The sequence below is a fragment of the Cervus canadensis genome, chromosome 24 (genome assembly GCF_019320065.1).
Source record: "Cervus canadensis isolate Bull #8, Minnesota chromosome 24, ASM1932006v1, whole genome shotgun sequence".
Taxonomy (NCBI): domain Eukaryota; kingdom Metazoa; phylum Chordata; class Mammalia; order Artiodactyla; family Cervidae; genus Cervus; species Cervus canadensis.
This window is the reverse complement of record NC_057409.1, coordinates 43,802,853-43,828,603: the sequence shown is the minus strand read 5'-3', so window position 1 is coordinate 43,828,603 and position 25,751 is coordinate 43,802,853. Positions and strand designations below refer to the sequence as shown.

The window sequence follows — 25,751 nt, the reverse complement described above, 5'->3', positions numbered from 1 at the left end:
ACAAAGGATTTATCTTTTCTTAAAAAAATAGTAAGGTCTTGGCACTTGTATTGATAAACACAAACGGAATAGAAGTCCAGAAAAAAAAAGTATATGGAAGCTTAAATCTTATGCATAAAGGTGGCATCTCAAAACTCTAGGGCAAAGATAGATTTTTTTTTTTTTAATAAATGGTGTTGGGACATCTATTTTGGAAAAGAATAAATTAAATCCAGACCACATACCACACATTACAAATAAATCAGGAATCCACATATAAAAATGATATACAATCACTAGAAGGCAAATTCAATTCCTTAAATTTGTGTACCATTTGCTTCCTGATAGAACAATATCTTTATGTATACGAATTGTTTCCTGATAAATACTGTACTATTTTTTAATAACTTAAGAAAAACAAAGAATGCATAATTTCCTAATAATGCTCTAACAAACTTTGAAAATGTGAGTTTCAGTTTGATTCCCCTTTTCCATTTCCCCTATGCTTTGGCAGTGCCACTGCTGCTGCTAAGTCACTTCAGTCGTGTCCAACCCTGTGCAACCCCATAGATGGCAGCCCACCAGGCTCCCCCGTCTCTGGGATTCTCCAGGCAAGAACACTGGAGTGGGTTGCCATTTCCTTCTTCAATGCACCAAAGTGAAAAGTGAAAGTGAAGTTGCTCAGTCCTGTTCAACTCTCAGCGACCCCATGGACCGCAGCCCACCAGGCTCCTCTGTCCATGGGATTTTCCAGGCAACAGTACTGGAGTGGGTCGCCACTGCCTTCTCTAAACGGAAATTAAACTCGAGTTTCACACACTTCAGATACAAGTTTACCTAATTAAGAACAGGACGCCAATAATTCATTTTGCAGACATGATACAGTTTTGCTCCTACAGGTCCATGTATAAGAACCTCAGGCATTGAAAAGAGAGTTAACTGATGTTTCTGGAGTTTAGCCCTTTAGACAAATGAATTCCCAGTGATGATGATGATGATGATAGCAGCTAACATCTATTAACGCTTTACTTCACACTGCATTAAGTATTTTATATTATTACCTCTTTTAGTTCTTCAGACAACCCTTCAGGGTAGGCAGTAATGAAACAGGGCTCTGACAAGTTAAATAACTGTCAGTGCCCCACAAGAAAACTCTCCCTCAGGTGTTACCACTCTCCAAACGAGGGCAGGTTTCCCTCCCTCCCACTGGCACACTGACCCCTTGGTCCTGCCTGACCCTCTCCGGGGTCAGGGGACAGACTCCACCCGCCAGACCCCCACTTACATTCAGCAGCCGGTACCCAGGACTCTCCTTGAACTCGACTTTGGACAGATTAGAGGTCTGGTCCTGCTCCTGGACGTTCCAGGCTGTAGAAGAGAATTCCGACTCCCTCGCTTGCATGTTTTCCAAGTGGGTTTGGGAAATTCTCTGAAATAACGGCGCTGCATACAGGGAATGGACCCGCCTGTTGTGATTGTCTTCTGTGTTGGAAACCTTAGCCATGTCTTGGGGCGGCTCCATCCCTCCATCCTCGGCTGGGCAGGTCTGCGCACTAACCGACTGCCGGCTACTGCGCAGGCGCAGCCCCCCGCCTTTCCCGCGCTTTTCCTGTCACGCACCCGCACCACGTGACCTGCACGTTCGGGCCGGCCTCTGCCCGGGGCTGGAGCAGGGGCTGTGCTGGTTTCAGCTTCAAGCCCTTGCTTAGGCCGTTTCAGCCTCCCTTTGGTTTTGTTTTTTGTTTTTTTTTTTTTCTTTTTTGTGTGTGTGTTTATCTTTATTATTTTTTTTTAATTTATTTATTCATTTATTTTTTTGTCATACATTGATATGAATCAGCCATAGATTTTCACAAACCCTCTCTCTTCTCCCTACACCGCCGAACACTATCCCCTGAGTTCCAGAGGCTATATTTTTAACAGTCTACTTGGATACTTTTACTCGACTGTCCCACAGATTCATAACACAACACGTTAATATTCATCTTCCTTCTCAGACGTCTATATTCCAAACACATTTAGTGTAGCAATGTCATATCCACAAAATCTTAAAACTTCAGTTTTGAATTCAAATCCTAAATACTTTGAACCCTACTCTTCCTCTTTACGGCACCTCATTCAGGGTATCTCACATAGACGACTGCAGTGGTTTACTGCAGGGGTCCCTGGCCTACTGTCATCCACTCTTCCCACTGCCCCAGTGTTCATGCAGCTTACCTTCTGAAACACACAAAAATCAGAAATTTTCAGAGTTTCTTTAATCGGCCACAAAATATTCTTTAATACAGAAACCAAGGGACTCCAAATTGCTCTATACCACCTCAGGATCATTTCTTATGGCTATTCTACATGGAATCAGGTTTTCTTTTATTCAAAGGCCACCTCAGAGTTTAGCCTTTAGTTAAGTTTTATAACCCCATATACATATCCCTAAAGCAGAATTAACCACTGTCTCCAAGCTTCTACTTGGTGTATTCCTATTAGTGGGCACACACTATTAGAATTAGTTGTTAATTTCAAAAGATAGGGTTCTTGGAGGTAAAAATCTGATCCTCACTTTTAACTCTTCAGGGCTCACCACACAATAGCTCAACATGCCTGACATGTTTGCTGTCATTCTGGGTCGTGTTTAATGACTGTTCAGAGACTTGCTGTCCACCAGCACACTCTGACTTCCTTAGGGCTCATGTGATGCAACAAAAATCTAACCTAAATCTAACCAAACCTCTAGCCCTAACTTCTGGGCTACAGGAAATTCAGGAGATACAAATTGGATGATACTCTCAGGAGAAAAAAAATTTAAAAAAAATATAGGTGGGACAGTTAAAAAAAAATGGATTTGGATTCTTCATACACACACACACACACACACACACACACACACACACAAAATGTCGTGGGAATGTGTAGAATGGTATGGTCACCCTAGAAAAAGAGTTTGGCAATTTCTTAACAAACTAAACATAAAACTACCATACAACCCAGGGGTTGTACTCCCGGGTATTTTTGTTGTTGTTCAGTCACTAAGTCTTGTCCGACTCTTTGTGACCCCATGGACTTGAGCACGCCAGACTTCCCTGTCCTTCACCATCTCCCAGAGCTTGCTCAAACTCATGTCCATTGAGTCAGTGATGCCATCCAACCATCTCATCCTCTGTCATCCCCTTCTCCTCCTGCCCTCAATCTTTCCCAGCATCAGGGTCTTTTTCGATGAGTTGGCTCTTTGCATCAGATAGCTAAAGTATTGGAGCTTCAACTTCAGCATCAGTCCTTCCAATGAATATTCTCAGTTGATTTCCTTTAGGATTGACTGGTTTGACCTTGTGAGGAGACTTGCAAGAGTCTTCTCCAGCACTCCAATTCAAAAGCATCAGATCTTTGGTGCTCAGCTTTCTTTATGGTCCAACTCTCACATCCGTACATGACTACTGAAAAAACCATAGCTTTGACTATATGGACCTTTGTTGGCAAAGTGATGTCTCTGCTTTTTAATAGGCTAAGTTTGTCATAAACTTTCTTCCAAGGAGCAAGCATCTTTTAATTTTATGGCTGCAGTCTCTGTCTGCAGGATTTTGGAGTCCAAGAAAATAAATCTGTAAAACTCACATTCATTCAAAAACCTATACACAAATTTTCACAGTAGTTTTATTCATAAATAAAAAAGTGGAATCAGCTCAGATGTCCTTTGACAATGGTTAAGCTTCAATACGTTGCAATGTAACTTTGCAATAAAAAGGGATGAACTTTGGCCTTACAACATGGGTGAATCTCCAGGGGATACATTGAGCAGAGTAAAGCTAATCCCAAAAGATTACATATTGTATAATTCCACTTACTATTGAAATTATAAGATTTAAGAAATAGAAGACATTAGTAATTGCCAGGTCTTGGGGTAAGGGTTACGAGAGATTCTTACAGCTTTTAGACTTGGTAGACACACAAACATACACAATTGATAAAACTGTATAGAACTTAATATATACACAGACATACACACACGTGACAGTAGGGGGATTCCCTTTTCAGCAGCTCCTGACAGCTGGAGAATACCTTATAGACAGGCAAGATATTCCTAGTATGGCATGTGTATCAAATTGAGACCTATTCTCAGAGCCACCCAGCTCCACCATCAGCTTCTCAGTCCTCTACTGTTCCACAGCATTCAGTGGGTTGCTCATCAGGGCAGGCTGAGTTTCACTGAGGTGCCCAAGAGACTCTGAGACATCTTTTCCCACAGTGAGCCTTCATGTCTTGAGTTCTAAGTCTCATATCAGCTGAGGCACCAATAGATAGAGCTCTGAAGAGATCTCTTACCATGCAGGATCCACCTGAAGAGTGGGATTTCCCTGAAGGTCAAAGATCTCTCTGACAAAGAACTTGGGAACAGGTATGGTGAATTTCTACTCATACTTCTTGTCATTTAAAAAAAGAGGCAGGGGATAAGGTCTGCAGAGGTCAAATGAGTGTTAACTTAATAAGCTCACAGGCCTCTCCTTTACTCTCCCGAGCTCTTGGCCAGCTTGGCTTCTCTTTTGCTATATATGTTTCTTAAAGCTCCCTAAATGATTCTGATGTGCAAGCAGATATGGGAGCTACTGGTATAGGTCTTAAAAAAAAATAAGCTTTTACAATTATAAAACTTCTCAAACAGAAGTTACACTTCCTTCCTATTAGCCATCTTTCAAGCTAAATTACATTTTACTTATTACATGATACACAACCACTGAACCAGTTTCAAAACTGACAAAATTCACATTTCAATTTATTCAGTCAGGAAACATGAAAAATAAATAATGAAGGTCCTTTTCCTCCCCTTCTTCGCTATTCTCTAAATTTATGTTTAAACCTGATAGATATTTTGTAACACTAAAGTTATGGCTTTTTAAAAGCACTATATTACTGCTTTTAAAGATAATGATTATAAATGCAACTAATCTGAAAAAACAGGAAATAAACACTTTCACCTTGTTGGTTTCTAGTTCATTATCTCCTTCGTCATAAAGACAATAATGCTACAGAAATTAATGTTTGGGTATAAATTGCAGATACAATTTTAACATTTTCCATAATCCTGAGAAATGTTTCAGTATTATATAATCAAAAATCAATTCCAAATACATCTGTACATATATAAAAATACATTTAAAAACAAGAATGGGAAAAATTCTAAATACGAGGTCATTACTCAGAAGGTGAGTTGGCACTATGAGGAGGCTTTGATTCCTTTATCAGGATATTCTTCCACATCTGAGGAGAACATCAACTCTGGGAGAGAAAATGAACAAATCATACTTAAAATGATTTCCCAGCATCTCAAAAAGAGTTTTACAACTTATGAATGAACAGTTTTAAAATATTAACATATTATATAATAGAATTATAATTCTTTATGTTATAAATTATTGTTATAAATTCTTTATATTATATTATTATATTATATAATTCTTACTTGAGTACAAGTAAGATTTCTTGATAGTGAACTCTGAGTTTTAAAAGATGAACTATTGACAAATGTACAAGTTTTGCATTTTGAGATGTACAAGTTTTTAATGCATTGTAACTCCTGAAAAATAAAATATATATAATAGAGACAATATAATAACTCATACCAGGAAGTTTAAGTCACTTAGCAAATCCAGGATCATTAAACAGCTAAAGAAGTCTAATTCTGTAGTGATCGTGATAACCTAAAATATAGGACACAGACATAGAGGAGGACCTGGAACTAAGATTAGGTGTGTGCCAGGAAAGCTTAAATATGTGACCCCATTTAATTACCATAAACTCCCTTTAAGTGAGTATTATCTTCCTCATTTTATATTTCCTTTTTTTTATCCATATGGAAATGTTATTTGACTCATATAGCCCTAAAAGAGAACAGGATTCTGGAAATATAAGTAACATACACTTTGTGATTAAGACTGAATACTGCATAAGCCAGCTGAATGTAGCTTCAGTCCCAGTGGAGAATGTTATTAATTGGCATTTCGACATTTAAACTATCACTAAGCATAGTCCCATAGTTTACTAAAATACCAAGAAATATTAAAAAAAAAAAAAAGAAAACCTTAGAAATTTAGTAAAATAAAGTCCCGATGTAAACATTAGATGAAAAAAAAATCTTTGAATGATGAAAAACTACACCAAGTTAAAGAAAAACTGCAAACTACCTAAAGCCTAAGAAGATTTTTTAAAATATTTTAAATATATCGAAAAGGAATAATTAGTGAATAACACAAGAAAAGGTACATTCATGAATGAAAACACACAGATTACATTTTTTGTCTTGGTTTTTACAAATGGAAATGTTGAAGATTCTCAGTTCCAAGATTTCTGAGACATAGGCTGTAATCAGTTGATCAAACTGTGGTTAAATGCTTTAACAAATCAAGAATAAAATAATAGCCAAAGTCCAGAAAACAGCAAAGAGATTCAAGGGTGAAACTGTAGAACATCTACCAGGAAACACAACTTACAATACAAATATTAAGCTGTTCTCAGAGCAATGCTGAAAGACTGGCAGTTTGCAAATGTGATTCTTCTTCAGGTGTTCCAAAAGGGGTCTGAGGACTACAGATTAGTAAATCTCACTTTACTCTGGGCACACTAAAGATTGCTAAACACTTCATTAGACAATGAAGGGTTAAGAATTTGTGCCAAGTAGAGGAGGAGGTAAGAATAAATTCACTTGAATATGTGTCTAGCAGAGGCTAACAGATGAAGCATATGATTTATTTCAAATTTATGGGCTTCCCAAGAGGCTCGGCAGTAAAGCATCTGCCTGCAATGCAGGAAACACAGCAGGAGCTGCAGGTTCAATCCCTGGGTCGGGAAGGTCCCCTGCAGGAGGAAATGGTCACCCAGTCCAGTACTCTTGCTGGGAAAAGCCCACGGACAGAGCAGACTGGAGGGCTATAGTCTATAGGTTTGCAAAGGGTCAGACATGACTTAGCGACTGGGCAGCAAGAGATACTTTGATCAGAAAGAGACTAAGAGAAAGGAAGAGCAAAGACTTTCTCTAAAATACCCGAAAGGGTCCAAGAAAAGAAATATCTCCAAAATATGTGGAAACCCTCACTAAGTGCTTCAAGACTCCAGCTCTCCTACACACTCCTCTGTTTTTTACATCATTCAGTTTCACCACTTTATTATTACACTTCTTGGGTTATTTTAAATGCATCTTTGTTATTGAAATGTTATAATACTATAAAGTATAAATGACATAATGCTATATCCATTAAAAAGAAGATTTATGAAGTCATTATAGAAGATTTTATGATGTACTTATACTATTTTTTTCTTTAATACCTTCACTAAGATCCATGCCTGGCCTGTAAGACAAAAAAAGCCACGATAACCCAACCAGAAGGGCCACCACCAGATTCACCACAATCCATGGCTGGAGAACCTGCTCCTCAATTCCTTCTGCCCTAGAGGTACAGAAATACTCATCAGAAATGTCTTCACTGTGATCCATATATCCAGATATATCTATTTTATAAACTTAAAAAAAAATAGCCATCCTTATCTAGAGGAATAACAAGCATAAAATATAACTTCCCTATGAAATACACTATATATATCATGAGAATTTTAAAACCATAACTTAAAAGATTTAAAACATTGTTTACAAAATATCTCATTAAAAATGCAAGAGTATATAGCAATAGTTACCCATCAACCAATGGAATAGGGGGTTTTTTGGCCACAATTTTAGAAACAAAAACAAGGCCCTCATTACTACTTATAGGTGAAAACAAGTAAAAGAGTGAAAAAACAACAATAGCACCATTCCTCTTACTGTTGCTATTATTACGATCAACAATTCCTAGTGCTGCTATGAATTCTTACCAGAGGCTGCCGTTAACAGAAGAAGGTGTGTAAAGGTGGATCCTGTCACTTGTCATTTGTTGACTCAGAGATAATATAAGAGCAGTAAAGTACACTGAGGAAAGACAAATGAATTACTAACAATGTATTTTTAACAACCCAGTTTGTTTGGAATTTATAAATAACTTTAAGGTCAAAAATAATCTGAGCTTTGGGAGATGATGACACACAAAAAATTTCATTTGGTCAATTTCAATAGGCTGGGTAATCTTAGATTATTTTTCAGTAAAGGTGGAGAAGGGTCTTTAGATACTATTTTATCATTAGACTGACAAGAATCTAGAAGATCATTTAAGAAATTAAATGATTTAAGGCCCTAAAATTAGTTTTATTAATATTCTCATAATTAGAACAAAATTTACTCCAAATTACCAAAAAGGTAAAAAAAACATAGTGTTTGTTACTAAAATGCCCTATCAGCCCTATCTGTTTAATGTCAAGTAGAAAAAACAAAAGTTAAATATTAAGTAGCACAGAACAACAAACTTTAAAAAGTTAGATAACCTCTGCTGAAAAATAATTCTAAACCTCCACTGAAAAATAATTCAATCAAAATTATACCTACCATAGTTTAATTACAAATTCCACTGAATATGGATATGAAATGTTTATAAGTAGCAATAATATAAAATCATTTTTAAAATAAAATTATACTTTTTTTCTGATTCAAATTTATACAGTTATGAAATTATTCACTTACAGAAAGATGCTAAAGCTCTTGGATCCAAAGCAAGAAAATTTCGGATTGCTACTGACGTTTTAGCAAAGTCAATCCTAGAAAATACAAAAGCCTCTCGTCACAGTGTAGTTGTAAACTTCTTACAAAACTGTATAAAACTGTAGTCTCCAGACAACAGTTTCTTTCTTCTCTATTTTAATGCTACCACATGTACCGTCTATTATGAAGCTTTAAGTAGCTACAGTTTATCCTTAACACACATGAAAGAATATTATTTACAAAGGCCACATATAACATTTAACTAAAAGACTATTTTAGTCATCATTCCTTTAGCATTAAGAAGAAACAAACTTGATCAGCAATTTCATTAGATTCTACTTCCTTTTATTACTCATATTATTGAGTGATAAGCTGTTGTTTTCTTCGTGGGTTAAATTGTGTTCCTAAAAAGACATATTGAACTTCTAAACCCTGGGACCTGTGAATGTGACCCTGTTTGGAAATAGAATCTTTACTGATGCTGTCAACTTAAGATGAGGCTGTTACAAGGGGCCCTGATCCAATAAGACTGGTGTCTTTATAAGAAGAGACACAGATTCATGGACACACAGGTACGACTGTCATCTGATAACTGAGGGAGAGGTTGGAGTAATGCATCTACAAGCCAAGGAACACCAAGGACTGCCAGAAACCACTGGAAGCTAAGAAAGAGGCAGGAACAGACCCTCCATGGAGCCCTCTAAAATGGAACCAACCTTGCCAACACCTTGGTTTTAGACTTTTAGATTCCAAAACTGTGAGAGAACACATTCCTGTTGTTTCAAGCCACCCAGTTCGGGGTACATTTGTTACAACAGCCCTAGGAAACTAATACAATACCCAGAGTCTTGACTATACTGGATTCAGTTCATTGGAAGATGCTTGGGTCTTTTTTTAAATTAACTTTTTGCTTTGTATTGAGGTATAGCCAATTAACAATGTTGTAACAGTTTCAGGTGAATAGAGAAGGGACCCAGCCATACAGATACATGTATCCATTCTCCCCCAAACCCCCCTCCTATCCAGGCAGCTAACACTGTGCAGAGTTCCATGGGCTATACAATAGGTCCCTGTTGGTTATAGATGCAGCAGTGTGTGTGTTTGGGACTTTTTGAGTTGATTATATTTGGATGCAATTTTGAATTTAGAGTTGATGCTGGAACGGGTTAAGACTTTGGAGTATGTTTTTGCTCACAATAGTCCCATCTCCTCCCCCCAAAAAGAACAGAAACAGAATGGCTCTTTAATATTAATATCCTGTAATTCTATTTTGAAAATGTCATAGTTTGTCAGGGACACATTTTGCTCAACACTTCCTTCTGAAGAAAGTTAGAGGGGCCTACGGTCACAACAGTCTTACCTGTCAAAGGCTGAAACTGTACTCAGAGCCAAAAGCAAGTAGAGAAGACTCTGGAATGGATATGCTAATGTCTTGTATTGTTGCAGAAGGTTTGAGAGGTCAGAAAGCTCATCTCCTGCCAGAACATAGATCACAACGATGTTCCACACAGCACAGCCTGCCAGGAAGCCATGGGAGAAGACACCAATCATCCTGAATGGAAAACGGTTTTGTTAACATACACGAAAGACTAAAGCAAAAAGCTCATTCTTCAAATCTCTTCACGTGTAAGAATAACATTTCACAAAAAGCAAAAACAAGCTTTTTTCTTTTCTCTATACTAATAGGCAGATCATTTAACTCTAATTCAATGTTTGAAAAATATATCCACTCACCATTTTAAGTTTTGATAGTATTTTTTAACAATATTGAACAGTCAACACTTAAAAAAAAAAACTGTGGAACATTTGTCTTAAGAAAAGTCCAACAAAATCAGTTACCGGAAAGCCCGATGCACCGACAGTGCAACATCTCTGGTCGTCCAGGAAGGTTTCATGTCCATCGACACATCGATCTTTTCTGTGGTCTTAATCAACTCTGAACGATCAGCAGCCTGGAATCGCCCTAAGAACACAACACACAATTAAAAACAACTCACAACAGAGAACCCTGGTGATCTTTCTTGTTATTCTACATTTAAGAACCCTCAAGTTGAGACTGAAATTTTACTGTTTTCTTGTCTAAAAATTCTCCGATTTGGCTCCTATTTCAGAAGTCTCTTTTTTCTCAGTTGCTAAAAACATACAATATTTTAATCTTGAAGAGAAGTAAATGATGTCCACACACTTTCTTCTCAACCCAAAACAGATATTAAAGAAGCAGTCTTGGAAATCAATTTATTTAATGAAATACAACAATGAACTTGTAATTCAGAATGAAGTCTGGAAACCTTTAACATGATATAGTCTAAAAGATTCTAATTTAGAGATTTTTACAAGTATTAAAGTGTAAATTCTACCACTATAAAGGTAAGTCAATATTTGAAAACACTTCAAATTTCTCAGGAAAGGATGCCAATATATGTAGTATGGCGTTCTGTGATGACAGGAAAGAAACGGATTGTTTCATACACTTGTCTTAAGATTCCATGGAAACCATCAGTTCAAGGGTCAAAATTCAATACTATGAGCAGAGCTTTATGCTTCTACTGCAGACAAGGAGGCTCCTTCTCATTCATCAGCCAATCCACAAATGGACCTCAGGAAACTGGAAAGGTTCCATTATTTTTGCCAAACCTGGTTGTCAGGCACTTTGGAGAAGGAAAGACAGAAGTGGGATACCTAATGTTCCCAAAGAAAAAGCAACTGCTGGGCAGATCACTGGTACATTTCATGGTCAGTTACTTTACTAAGAGAAGTTCCTGTGCTACAGGAGGCAAGAATAAAAATGAGGATTGAGTGACATTGCTTGAAAATCAGTTCAGTTCAGTCACTCAGTCATGTCCGACTCTTTGCAACCCCATGAACTGCAGCACGCCAGGCCTCCCTGTCCATCACCAACTCCCGAAGTCCACCCAAACCCATGTCCGTTGTGTCGGTGATGCCATCCAACCATCTCATCCTGTCATCCCCTTCTCCTCCTGCCCTCAATCTCTCCCAGCATCAGGGTATTTTCCAATGAGTCAGCTCTCCACATCAGGTGGCCAAAGTATTAGAGTTTCAGCTTCAACATCAGGCCCTCCAATGCTTGAAAACAGACTGAAGCAAATTAAATGGCCACATGGTATACTAGTCCTGCTGCGTGCATGCTCAGTCGTGTCTGACTCTGCAACCCCATGGACTGTAGCCTGCCAGTCTCCTCTAACAGCCCTTAACTAGAAGTCATGAAACTTTGGTTAGAGTCCCAACTCTGTACTAATCAACTGTGAGACCCTGGGTGAGTCCACCTCTCTGGGTCACAGGTTTCTCACTGGCCAACATCGCCAAGATCCCTTAAGTGGGCTCTTAAGGAATCAGAATTCTAAAACAATTTATGCAAAATCTAAGTTGTAAATTTTAAGGGTTGACCTTTATGTTTTAGATGAGTTCTTTAGGCAGCATGTCCACAGCATATCCATGGGACTAATATATGGTTATGATCATGATTTCAGGTTTTTCTTAAACACCACAAATGTAGTGTTATAACCAATGTGTGCTATATACAATGTCAGAACTATTTTTCTAAAACAAAACATAGCTATAATGTTCTATTTCTCATTTAATATGGCAATACTATCATGTATTTTCTCTTATTTATTTTTAATGATAGAATTTATATCATTACTTGCTCCACCACCACTATCACTACCAATTGCAGAAAACTGGTAAAGTACAGCAGAGAATAAAGAAATGGGTGGGGGAAAGGGAAGCTTTTAAATTACCAATCATCTCAACCTAGAAACAACCAGCATTAACATTTCAGCATATTTTCTTCTAGTCTTTTGTCCTATGCATTTCTCTATAGTTCAAATCTAACTACAAGTATGTATGTTTACTTTTCATTACCATCTTCCCACGAAGTGAAAATTTCTCCCTAAACATTATTTTTGGTGGTGCAGAAGATTTCATCGTATAGATATGTCATGAACTGTCTGAATCACTCCCCTTCTGTTTTACATTTAGGTTTTTTTTCAGTTTTTTGCTCTCATTAATAACAATGTGATGATTAGCTTTATGTATAAATTTTTATCCATATTTTTACTTATTTCCTTAATTCAGATTTCCAGAAGTATAATTCCTAGGTCAAAGGATATCCCTGTATAATTCTTAAAGGGTTCATGTTCCAAAACAAGGATCTACTTACTGCTTTTCTCCACAAACACTTTGCCTACAGGCTGGCTAATGCCCGTGGGTGCAGTGAATACAGATTGTTGTTCTGGACTACTTTGCTCATCAGTAATTATGTCTTCATCTTCAACTCCTAGTTCATTGGCATAATGTAATTCCGCTGGCTGGGTTTTCCTGTAATCAAGGAGAATGTAAGAAAAATGGATGATTACTGACCTTTCATAGACCCAAATAAGGAGGCTCTTGCGGGTCTAATGGAAAGAACCCTGGATTTGGAGTCAGAAAATTTGGTTTTTACTCAAATGGATCAGTTATTAACTTCTTTGTACAGCAAGTCACTTACATTTCTGTGGGCCTCAGTTTTCTCATCTGGAAAATGAAGTGACTGAACTAGATTTGAAAGGTTCTTTATAGACTTAAAATTATATGATTCTATATAGACACTGATCACTATGTGTAGGGTCATTTCCAAATATGAACAACAGTGTTATATACCTTCCAGTACACTTCTTTAAAGTATACCATTCTATTTCACCTGGGACTTAATTTCCTATGCTGAAATAAACATTTTATGTATTGTTAGAATAATCATAATTTGAATTCTATTAATATGAGGAAATAAATAATAGCCTACCTTATTAATACCACCTTTAATCTTTAATACCTTTAATATGTAATATTTTTACTATTTATATAAAATCTTCTATTTGTGTTCCTCTTCTTTAGACACAGCTCCTAAAATATTTTATTTAAATATAATATTTTACTTTTCTCAGTGGGCTTACTCTTTTCAAAGTTATCCTTAGACTAGTTTAACTAATACCCTTGTAATTCTACTAATCCTAGAGATACACAACTGCAAATATTTAATAAGACTTAGAAGCTGCTGTTTGGGAGCTCCAAATTAAGCATCAGGGTACCTCTGCAGAATATTTAGAAGGACAAATAAATCCTTACTTCATCTTTCTTCGAGGTTTCTGAATAACTGGCTCCTCATCTGGCTCCACATTGATACCATTTTCATTTGGTAATAAAGATGGACTAGCTGTCTTCTTCTGGGTAAAGGCAGTCTCCAATTCTGAAAATAAAGCAGGTTAAGTTTTTAAATAACTATGATGCAAAAAAGAAAAGTAGCATGTAAGACTTCTGTAAGACAAAAGAACTTTAAGAATTCTAATTGTTCCCCAATTTTTTTCACCGTCTTACTAACCTTTAATTTTTAAAATTTTATACCTCTAAACACTCAACAGAAAATTTGAAATCATGATGTCAAACAACATGAAAAAAGAAAAATTAAGTCATCCAACATTGAGGGTGTGTCAAAGCTCCACGATTACCTCCAAATTCTATGATTCACTCAACAGACTCACAAGTCATTTACACTCACAGTTACAGTTTATTACAGGAAAAAGACACAAAACAAAATCAGAAGAAGGAAAAACCTCATGGAACAAAGTCCCAAAGAAACCAAGTCCAAGTTTCCAAGAGTCCTATCAATGAAGTCACACGGATGTGCCAATTCTTCCAGCAACAAGTTGTGATGACACATGTGTTCCTTTCTCTTCCCGGGAAGCTCATCAGTCACTTAGCAGCCAGGGATTTTACTGGGGAGTGATCACAGAGGCACCTGCTGCCAAACACATACCAAAATTCTAGACTCCCAGAAGAAAAGTGGGTGCTCAGCATAAATCTCACTGTGTGCATAGGTGCAGAGTGAGCCACCCTGACAGTTTATAGAGAAAGCTTTGCATCAGTGTAGAAAACTGTTTCATACGAAGCCAGAATGTTATGTCCACGAATTAAGACAAGTTGAAGTGGTCAAACAGCAGATGACAAGAGTGAACATTGACATTTTAGGAATCAGTGATGTAAAACAGACTGGAATGGGTGAATTTAACTCAGATGACGCTTATATTTACTACCGTGGGCAAGATTCCCTTAGAAGAAATGGAGTAGCCATCACAGTCAACAAAAGAGTCTGAAATACAGTACTTGGATGCATTCTCGAAAACGACAGAATGATCTCTGTTCATTTCCAAGGCAAACCATTCAATATCACTGTAATCCAAGTCTATGCCTTGACCAGTAATGCTGAAGAAGCTGAAGTTGAATGGTTCTATGAATATCTACAAGACCTTTTAGAACTAACACCCAAAAGAGATATCCTCTTCATTATAGGGGACTGGAATGCAAAAGTAGGAAGTCAAGAAATACCTGGAGTAACAGGCAAATTTGGCCTTGGAGTACAAAATGAAGCAGGGCAAAGGCTAATAGAGTTTTGCCAAGAGAACACACTGGTCATAGCAAACACCCTCTTCCAACAAAACAAGAGAAGACTCTACACATGGACATGACCAGATGGTCAATACCAAAATCAGATAGATTATATTCTTTGCAGCCAAAGACGGAGAAGCAAAAACAAGACCGGGAGCTAACTGTGGCTCAGATCATGAACTCCTTATTGCCAAATTCAGACTTAAATTGAAGAAAGTAGGGAAAACCACTAGACCATTCAGGTATGACCTAAATCAAATTCTTTACGATTATACAGTGGAAGTGACAAACAGATTCAAGGGAATAGATCTGATAGACTGAGTGCCTGAAGAACTATAGACAGAGGTTCATGACATTGTACAGGAGGCATTGATCAAGACGATCCCCAAGAAAGAGAAATGCAAAAAGGCAAAATGGTTATCTGAGGTGGCCTTACAAATAGCTGAGAAAAGAAGAGAAGCTAAAGGCAAAGGAGAAAAACAAAGATATAAGCATCTGAATGCAGAGTTCCAAAGAAGAGCAAGGAGAGATAAGAAAGCCTTCCTCAGTGATCAATGTAAAGAATAGAGGAAAACAACAGAATGGGAAAGACTAGAGATCTCTTCAAGAAAATTAAGACAAACAAAGGGAACATTTCATGCAACGATGGGCACAATAAAGGACAGAAATGGTATGGACCTAACAGAAGCAGAAGATATTAAGAAGAGGTGGCAAGAATACACAGAGAACTATACGAAAAAGATCTTCATGATCCAGATAACCATGGTGGTGTGATCACTCACCTAGAGCCAGACATCCTAGAATGTGAAGTCAAGTGGGCATTAGGAAGCATCACTACAAACAAAGCTAGTAGGTGATGGAATTCCAGTTGAGCCATTTCAAATCCTGAAAGATGATGCTGTGAAAGTGCTGCACTCAATATGCCAGCAAATTTGGAAAACTCAGCAGTGGCCACAGGACTGGAAAAGGTCAGTTTTCATTCCAATCCCAAAGAAACACAATGTCAGAGAATGCTCAAACTACCGCACAATTGCGCTCATCTCACATGCTAGTAAAGTAATGCTCAAAATTCTCCAAGCCAGGCTTCAGCGATACATGAACCGTGAACTTCCAGATGTTCAAGCTGGTTTTAGAAAAGGCAGAGGAACCAGAGATCAAATTGCCAAAACCCACTGGATCATCGAAAAAGCAAGAGAGTTCCAGAAAAACATCTATTTCTGCTTTATTGACTATGCCAAAGCCTTTGACTGTGTGGATCACAACAAACTGTGGAAAATTCTTCAGGAGATGGAAATACCAGACCACCTGACCTGCCTCTTGAGAAACCTGTATGCAGGTCAGGAAGCAACAGTTAGAACTGGACATGGAACAACAGAGTGGTTCCAAATAGGAAAAGGAGTACATCAAGGCTGTATATTGTCACCCTGCTTATTTAACTTCTATGCAGAGTACATCATGAGAAACGCTGGGCTGGAAGAAGCACAAGCTGGAATCAAGATTGCCAGGAGAAGTATCAATAACCTCAGATATGCAAATGACACCACCCTTAGGGCAGAAAGTGAAGAAGAACTAAAAAGCCTCTTGATGAAAGTGAAAGAGGAGAGTGAAAAAGTTGGCGTAAAGCTCAACATTCAGAAAACTAAGATCATGGCATTTGGTTCCATCACTTCATGGCAGATAGATGGGGAAACAGTGGAAACGGTGGCTGACTTTATTTTTGCGGGCTCCAAAATCACTGCAGATGGTGATTGCAGCCATGAAATTAAAAGACACTTACTCCTTGGAAGGAAAATTATGACCAACCTATACAGAGACGTTACTTTGCCAACAAAGGTCCGTCTAGTCAAGGCTATGGTTTTTCCAGTGTCATGTATGGATGTGAGAGTTGGACTATAAAGAATGCTGAGTGCCGAAGAATTGATGCTTTTGAACTGTGGTGTTGGAGAAGACTCTTGAGAGTCCCTTGGACTGCAAGGAGATCCAACCAGTCCATCCTAAAGGAGATCAGTCCTGGGTGTTCATTGGAAGGACTGATGCTGAAGCTGAAACTCCAATACTTTGACCAACTGATGCAAAGAGCTGACTCATTTGAAAAGACCCTGATGCTGGGAAAGATTGAAGGCAGGAGGAGAAGGGGACAACAGAGGATGAGGTGGTTGGATGGTATCACCGACCCGATGGACATGGGTTTGGGTGGACTCTGGGAGTTGGTGATGGACAGGGAAGCCTGGCGTGCTGTGGTTCATGGGGTTGCAAAGAGTCAGACAGGACTGAGCAACTGAACTGAATGTTAATGGGAGAAAGCTAATCTTACAATCTTTGTTCCTTCTTTTTTTTAACTCTAATAAAGTCTATTGTCATTTTTCTAATTATTATAAAAGTTACACATACAATATATGAAAATTTATTAAACATAAAGAAAGAAAATTTTAAAAAATCATCCCTAATTCCTCCTTCTAAAACTCCTAGCACTGTTGACACTTTGCTATATCCTTCCATTGTTTTTACTGTATATATGTGTATGTGCATACATCCTGGATTGAACTGTGTCTCCTGAAAAAGATATATGCAAGTCCTAATCCCCAAAACCTGTGAATGAGACTTTAGAAATAGGGTCTTTGCAGATGTGATCAAGCTAATATGAGGTCATGCTGGATTAGGATGGGCTCTAAATTCAATGGCTGGTGTCCTTATAAGAAAAGCCAAATTTGGACACAGAAACACAGGGAAAAATGTGAAGATGGGGGCACAGAATGGAGTTATGCTGTTCCAAGCCAAAGAATGCCCAGAACTACAAACCACCACCAGAATCTGGAGGAGGCTAGGGTGGATTCTTTCCTACAAACTTCAGAGAAAACATGGCCCTGTGGACACCTTGATTTTGGACTTCTAGCCTCCAGAACTGTCAGAGACTAAATGTCCATTGTCCATCGGAAGCCACACCAAGATCTAAACTTTCTATTTTGCTTCTGAAATTGCATCCCTTCTCTCATAATCTGTATATATATTCCCTTATAGCTCAGTTGGTGGTGGCTTCCACGATGGCTCAGAGGATAAAAGCGTCTGCCTGCAATGTAGGAGATGTGAGTTCGATCCCTGGGTTGGGAAGATCCCCTGGAGAAGGAAATGGCAACTCACTCCAGTACTTTTGCCTGGAAAATCCCATGGACAGAGAAGCCTGATAGGCTACAGTCCATGGGGTCGCAAAGAGTTGGACACGACTGAGCGACTTCACTTTCACTTTTCAGCTCAGTTGGTTAAGAATCTGCCTACAATGCAGGAGACCCTAGTTCAATACCTGGGTTGGGAAGATCCCCTGGAGAAGGGATAGGCTACCCACTCCAGTATTTGGCCTGGAGAATTCCATGGACTGTATAGTCCATGGGGTCACAAGGAGTCGGACACCACTGAGTAACTTTCACTTCACTTCACTTCATGATCAAAGAGATCCTCTAAAATATTCCTGACTTAACCTTCTAGAGTTACCCCAGCAAGAAAAATTTTAAGCAAAAAAAGAAAAAACTGGATATGAGTGGGGAAAAATAGAAACAGACAGGTTTTAAATCATATCCCTCAAACCACAACTGTTGTCACAACCTAACCTCAGTTTCTTTACATACCAAGAGGTAGCCTCGTTTTCTTCTGCCTCCGCTGAACAGGAGCTTCTTGACGTTCTATGGAGTCTTGGGCTGGTGGCTCGCTGCCCTCAGGTGGCCTGTGAGCAGCAGTCTGAACAAGACCTTCCGAAGCAGCACTGGCTACAGAGAAACAGGGTAGGGGGAAACGGGGATAACTTGAGCAGAGACCACTAACTCTCAAAAATAGGGGAAAGGGCAACTGCAATGTTTCCTATATAATATCCTCTTCTCTCACAGAACTGTGCCCCAGATCTTGATTTCCTCCCTCCTCACCTGTAACTTTGGGCTTCAAGTTGAAAAAAACAAAAGAAATGAGGGAACAAGGAAGACTGAGAAGGAAAAACCTGGGGACTAGAAAGAAGAACAAAAGACGGGGAGGAGGAAAATCACTTCTGAGCTTTCAAAAAAGTGAAAACATGATAGAAACCGTCACCATAGGGAACTCTTACTTCTCTTATGCCTCGAGGGTTATCAGCCTCTAACTATCAACAGTTTAGTCCTTCATTTATAAATTAACACATGATAAAGTCATCATGGATACCTGCAGTTAACAGATAACTTATCAATCTCTCCCCTCATTAAATCTTTGAACAGATTTTGACACATTTTGGCAGATCTGAATCCTACTTCATACCTTCCCTTGCTAGTTTCTTCACAAAAGAATACAGATGAGTGAACAAATGAACAGATGTATTAGTGTATTAGTATTATCAATAGTACTGAGTGAAATGGAAACTAAAATAAGCTACTTTTCGTCCACTAGGTTAACAAAAAAAATTTTCAAGTTGATATTTTCCAGCGTTCTCAAGGACTTAGCAAATGTGACACTCAAACTCTGTTGCTGGTATGAAGATAACTAAAGCTCTGTTAAAGGCAATTTAGTAGAAACTTATATTAATAATGCATAGGTCCTTTCATTAATTTCACTGCTAGCAATCCACATTATAGAAATATCTCTTCTTCCCCATCATCCACTATTTTATGTAGAAAAGCTGCAAGTTGTTGGAGTGAAAAATTTGAAATAACCTAATTGAACAACAACTTTAATAAAAGCCAGCAATATACCCCTTTGGTCGAGAGCACAGAATTTTTTTTTTTTTCTTTTTTACAAGAAAAATAGTTGGTAGCTGGGACAGAGCTGTACCTCTGTTCCCTCAACTCAGTTTTTATTGTATTCTTCACCAGTGATGTTTTTAAGTCCACAGGTAAGACATGTCTGTACTTAATTGTGAGTACACTTTTAGAGCCTAGCATTTCAGTGAGTATCTTTGTGAATCTAAGTCTCTCTGCCTCTCATTCCTTTTTGTTCCATGTCTGTATGTCTTTCTGTATACATTTTTCTGTATCTCCATTTTTCTCTTTTCTTACACCCACCATCTATTACTCCATTTATTGGGCAATGATAAGCTAATATAAGTTTCTGACCAGGTATAAGGTAGGACCAGCTATGAGCTTTAGGATGTTCATCCAGCAGTGGTGAACAGGACAAAGTAGGGTGGAAGGAAGCTAGAAGTCCAGAGCAATGTTGGAGGCAACCCCAATACCTCAGGTGAGAGGAAGAAAGGTGCTAGACTAACCATAGTTGTGGCAGTGGAAATGACAGCAGGAAAAATACATTAAAACTACCATATAAGAAGCAAACTTGAGCTTCCCTGGTGGTCTAGTGGTTAAGAACCTACTTTGCAATGCAGGGAACATGGGTTCCATCCCTGGTTCAGGAAGATCCTATGTGCTGTGAAGCAACTAAGCTTGTGGACCACAACTACTGAGCCAGTGCTCTAGAGCCCACAAGCAGCAATTACTGAGCCCATGTGCTGCAATCACTGAAGCCTGTGCTCCGAAACAAGAGAAGCCAGCACAATGAGAAGCCCACGCACCACAATGAAGAGCAGCCGCTGCTCACAGCAACTGCAGAAAGCCCATGCACAGCAACAAAACCCAGCAGAGCCAAAAACAGCTAAATAAATAAAAACAAAGGAAGAAGCAGCAAGTCTCTGAGAGGCAGAAAGTAGAGTGAAAACTGCAGAATTCAAAGGTGCCTCTGAGGTTTCCAGCCCTGGTCCCTGGGAGAGCAGGAGGGGTCCATGAAAAAACCTTGTAAGTAAAAAAGTAAAGTAAGTAAGTGAGAAGTAAAACTTGGACTTCCCCGGTGGCTCAGTGGTAAAGAATCTGCCCGCCAATGCAGGGGACACAGGTTTGATCCCTGCTCCGGGAAGATTTCACATGCTCCAGGGCAATTAAGCCCGTGCTCCACAACTACTGAGTCTCTGTGCTCTAGAGCCGGTGCTCCAAAAGAGAAGCCATAGCAATGAGAAGCCTACGCACTACACCTAGAGAGTAGTCCCTATTTGCCGCAACTCGAGAAGTCCACATGAAGTAACAAAGACCCAGCAGAGTCAAAAAAAAGAGATCCCATATGCCACAACTAAGACCCAGTGCAGTCAAATAAATTAATAAAATTTTTAAAAAAGAAGTAAAACTTGTCATTGGAAGTAATAATAAATACTGAACATCCTGAGTTCAAGTTACCGGCAGAACATCCAAGATTATCAGTGAATAAGACAAAAAAGTTCATAGAATTTGCTCATTATTGGAGTTTTAATACCTGGATGATATGGCCCTGACCTCAGACTCATGTTCTAATGTAGATTCTCTGACTGGAATAAGGGATACAAGAACCTTGTGTCTCTAAATCCATATTTTGTTCAAGGGTCTGGAACTGACCACAGCTTAAGACAACTTATGTTATCTGGGGATAAAAGACCTCAAAGAGTCCAAGAAAGTTGTGGAAGTTAAGATTTGGGGCAGCACTACCCTTTATTCCACAAATGTTTCTAGATACTCCTCAGCCTGCCCATGGCCTTAACCCTCATCACCATCAAGAATCCCACTGCTTCAGAGTGAACTTGATTCTATCTTTAACACAGCAGTGACTTGGGACTGTTAGGGCCTTGCTTCTCCCTGATTTGTGATGTTTATCATGTCTGAGGTCCTGGAAAAACTTGTGATCCCACACAACAAAGAACAACTTCTTACCAAGCGGGGTTTTTGCTCTGGGCTTCTTTTTCTTAGGACGACTAAGTGGAATATCATCTATAAAAGAGAAAGAACACCAGAAAACGCTGCCTAAGAGTCAATGCAAGGAAGAGTCAAAAGGGAACTTTTAGTGGGGAAGACCTTTCCCTTCTCTTCCCTGGGTCCAGTCAACTTCTATACATTAGGGGAAGAAGGTGAGATATTGACAAAGTTAGAGGAAGCCCATAGGGTAAATACAGGTAGCTCATGGCTGGTCAGTAAAGTTATAAACTGTGACAGAAAGTGGGCTCATCAAATATTCATCTGATCCCCTACATTTCCCAGCCCCTTTGCACTGGGGCCTATGACTGGTTCTGACCAAGAGGCTGTGAGCAGAAGTGTTCTGTTCCATTTGGGAGCCAAGACATTGGAAGAGCCAGTGAGTAACCCTCCAGCTTCCCCATCCCTTGCTGTGGCAACTGAGGGGGCCTCATGTTAAGATGGCAGAACTGCAGCATGGAAGTAGCTGAGATCACTGCATCATTAGTGAAAAGGGAGAGGAAGGTAACTGTCCTGGATTGTTCCTACAGTGGACTTTGCATTAACCAGAAAAATCCCTTATGATATTAAGTAACTGAGATTTGGGGGTTAGTGTGACATAACCCAGTCTACCCTGATGAAATGAGACAAAAGAAGATGTAGTCCCTATCACAGAACTATATGCAAGACCACAGTTATGTTCTAGGTGACTCCATTCAGGGATGAATGCTTTTTAACTTTTAAGGTCAAATATCAACATATAACTAGTGTCAATGGCAGTCATAGGAGATTAATATGATAAAAAAAATTGTGACATTATAAAGTGTACCATTCAGATTCAAGTTTAAGGGAAAATTAAGGGGAAACAACTTTCAAACATCAAATACTGTATTTAGAAAATTTTACATTAACAGAAAACTAACTCACCTTGCATAGCACTTTACATGACACCACCAAATTTAATCAGGACAGAGACAAAAAGAGAAACTCTATTAATTAGAAATCTATTAAACTTTCAGACTGTAAATTGACTTGTATCATTACAAATTTAAAATAAAATTAGCTTTCACAGAAAATCAGCTAGTTTACAAACTAGCTTATTATTTATAATAAGCTGTTTAATAAGACTAACAAAATAACCCCAATATTTTCTGAACCTACAGTTACATACTCCCTGTCTATTAATAAAGTGGATTAAACAGATTAAGAACTCTTATGTTGTCACTGATTAAAATCAGCTTAAACTCTGAGGAAACTATTCTCGCAAACAAAAGAGGATCAGAATTCTGATCAACAAGTCATTAAAACATTCAGAACGGACCCAGTATACTAATATGTGGACCTTCAGTCTTTGAAACAGAACGTTTAATCACAACTGTTATCTTAATGATTCAAGGATTTTTCATCTTTAAACTTGAGGAAGCCTTTTCTGAATTATTATAATTGTGTAATGGTACTAGTCAAATTTTTTCACTTTATTCATTTTGCATTTTTAAAACTAGATAATAAAATTACTGTAAATTATTTTTACCTTGGCACAGGTGGAAGGGCTCGTGGAGGACGCTATGGGAAAAAGACAGAAAATTGCTTGTAAGTAAAGGCCTGGGAGCATCTTTACTTCATGTATTTCAAATTTTCGATAACCCTGTTCATCAGATGAAACCCAAAAGATACAGATGAGAATCAGATGGGCAATTTTAATTTTTTCTATCACTTCTAAATTTCACATAAAATTCCTTCCTTCCTATATTCCTCACTATCTACATGCCAGACACTGTTCTAAGCATTAGGGATGTAGGGACATTAATAAACAGAAACGAGAGAGCCTTGCTTTTATGCAAATTACATCCTAATGGTTAAGTATTAGAAGATAACTTTAAGCATATATGTGCTTATATATATGAATGAAGAATGCTGCTTTAGTTAGGAAAAGTCTCTCTGAGGTATTTGAACTGAGACCTGAATAAGAAAGGAGCCAAAGGGGAGCAAATATAAAATCTTTTACTGGAGAGTGGGCTTGGAGAGTTTCAGCTAAAAGAAGGCCAATAAAGGTGAAGCACGGTTATCAGGTCATGGGCAAATTAATTAGGAAGACCGACAGGAAGAACTTAGATTTTGCCTTAATTCAATGGGAAGCCAATGGAGGTTTTAAGTCACAGAGTAAAACACTAACATTTATATAGTAACGTTTTTAAAAGGTTACTAACACAACATAGTAACCTTTTAAAAACTATACTCGGAATACAACGTGAAACACCCAATTTAGGGCAGAAAGAAAAAAATTTTAAATATAGTATAAATTTTCTACTTTACATGAACAAGAAAAGTGTTCACAACATTAATTGGCTATAGGCCAATATAAAATAACACGTTTTTAAAGAAGTGCTTGCAGGTCACAGAAATTACAGTTAAGTAGCACTCTGGAATCTTTCAAAATAAAATACTAACAAATATGTCTAGTAATCAGTTTAATATTCCAAGTATCTCCAGCTGCTTGCAGAAGACATTGATTTTGATGGGTTAAATTTTAAACAACTCATTGCTGTTCCACAACTATCCCCTTTAGCTATCCATTCGTTCAAAGAGTGTGTTAATAAAAATGCTACAAGATTAAGACATGGCCTGCTTTCTTAGCACTACCCAGTAGTCAAAACTGAACTGACAAAGGATAGGTACTGTTCATCAGTCTACAAAACGGTATTGTTCTAAAAGATGCTATGGACCGGTTCTAACCAAAGACTCAGTTCACAAGACAACTCCTCATTTCAAAAGTCCCGCAAAAATGACGTGTCATCCATCCAGAAACTCAACCTCTACGTTCCTCAAAAGTAGAACGGCTCAACTAAACTGAAAGTAACTTAAGGCTCGCTTACCACCTGCTTCTTCCCCATTGCGTCTAAAACTGGGCCCTCCGGGAGCGCCGGCTCCCGGGCGCGGGTAACTCACACCCCGCCCGGGTTCACACCCGCCTGGCTGGCCGGGAACGCAGGCGCAATGCGTCATCAAGCTGCGCCGCACAGGCGGTTCTGACCCCCAGCCTCCACGCAGCAGGGTGGGAGCGAGGGGGAGCACGGAGACCCGGTGTGGCTTTTGCGGGCTAATCTTGCGGGAAAGTGGGCGTTAAAGTCGGGGCCCCGCGGAGGGAGACTCCAGCGGGTGCGGGGTAGCAATCACGATTTTTCCCATGGTTTCCCAAGTGGTTGCAGTGATTTGTTTGAGAGATTAAAAGTCCCTGCTGGCAAACAAATCTCTTTCCTGGGCAGCTAAAATGCTCTCCGGGAGGAGTCGATACGAAGGGCCTCGCTGGCAGCCCCCGTACCCGCAGGGGCGGGGTCGAAGTGAATGAGGCGTCGTCATGGCAACACCCTCACTCCCACCCCCGGAAACTTCAGGCCTGGCTCTCCGCCCAGCTCCTGAAGTTCGGGTCCGGCCCTGGGAAGAACTTCTAGCCCCCGCTCCCAATCCCTATCCTGTGAGCGCCGAAGGGGCGGATGCGCGAGCTTCCAGACCCGGGCTCGCCGCTTCTTGTCCCAGCAGGTCGGCGTCGGCCCCGCCCCAGAGGTAGCGGCCGCGTTGAGGCAGTGGCCGACACGCCCTCACCGCTCACCCGGTGGTCCTCCTCCACCCCGAGCCTGGAGTCGGCCCTCATGGCGCTCTGCCCGCCTGGACTCGGCGCAACTGCTGCCGGCGGGAGCCTGGTTCCCCGCGACGCTGCAGCCTTCGGGACCGGCGGGAGGCGGGGGCTCTGCCGTGCCGGACTAGGCCGCCGCCCCCGGGCCAGGTCTCCGCCCGCCTCCGCTTTGGCAGCCTTCGCGTTCCGAGGCTTTGGGGTTGAGAGACGCTAGCGTTTAACCACCCGACCTAACGTTTAGGTTCGGGTATGAGTGAGTGAGTGTGTGTTGAAACAGGCAATTCTCAAATTTTCTCCAGTTACTTACCCTCCATCCAAAGACGCAGGACATAAAATCTGGGCTCACATAAGTGTTAAAAAATGACAGTTTTCTTCGTTTTGTTTGGTTGGGTTTCTGAGAAAA

The 25,751-nt window shown here is 39.4% G+C and overlaps 2 protein-coding genes across 3 annotated transcripts in view; both read right to left on the bottom strand.

Annotated features, from left to right (window-relative positions):
- C2CD6 (C2 calcium dependent domain containing 6) overlaps positions 1 to 1,521 on the bottom strand; it is a 137,977-nt gene extending 136,456 nt beyond the window's left edge. The window contains exon 1 of the mRNA XM_043445794.1: positions 1,265 to 1,521. Coding sequence (XP_043301729.1) covers positions 1,265 to 1,501 — 237 coding nt within the window. The 5' untranslated portion in view covers positions 1,502 to 1,521. The remainder of the gene's footprint in view (positions 1 to 1,264) is intronic.
- A 2,089-nt stretch (positions 1,522 to 3,610) lies between these two features.
- Positions 3,611 to 25,536, bottom strand: TMEM237 (transmembrane protein 237). Of its 2 annotated transcripts, none has more exons than XM_043445648.1 (13): positions 25,325 to 25,536; positions 23,249 to 23,280; positions 22,645 to 22,655; positions 21,700 to 21,756; positions 18,646 to 18,783; positions 13,709 to 13,829; positions 12,768 to 12,925; positions 10,427 to 10,550; positions 9,948 to 10,139; positions 8,570 to 8,643; positions 7,831 to 7,924; positions 7,288 to 7,409; positions 3,611 to 5,244 (listed from the first exon to the last, which is right to left on the bottom strand). In XM_043445648.1, exons 1-13 carry the CDS (start codon positions 25,364 to 25,366, stop codon positions 5,183 to 5,185), a joined length of 1,227 nt encoding a protein of 408 aa, XP_043301583.1. In that variant the 5' UTR covers positions 25,367 to 25,536; the 3' UTR covers positions 3,611 to 5,182. The 2 variants fall into 2 exon arrangements, with proteins under 2 accessions (XP_043301583.1, XP_043301582.1); XM_043445647.1 differs by lacking the exon at positions 25,325 to 25,536 and adding an exon at positions 24,591 to 24,729.
- Positions 25,537 to 25,751: the final 215 nt, after the last annotated feature.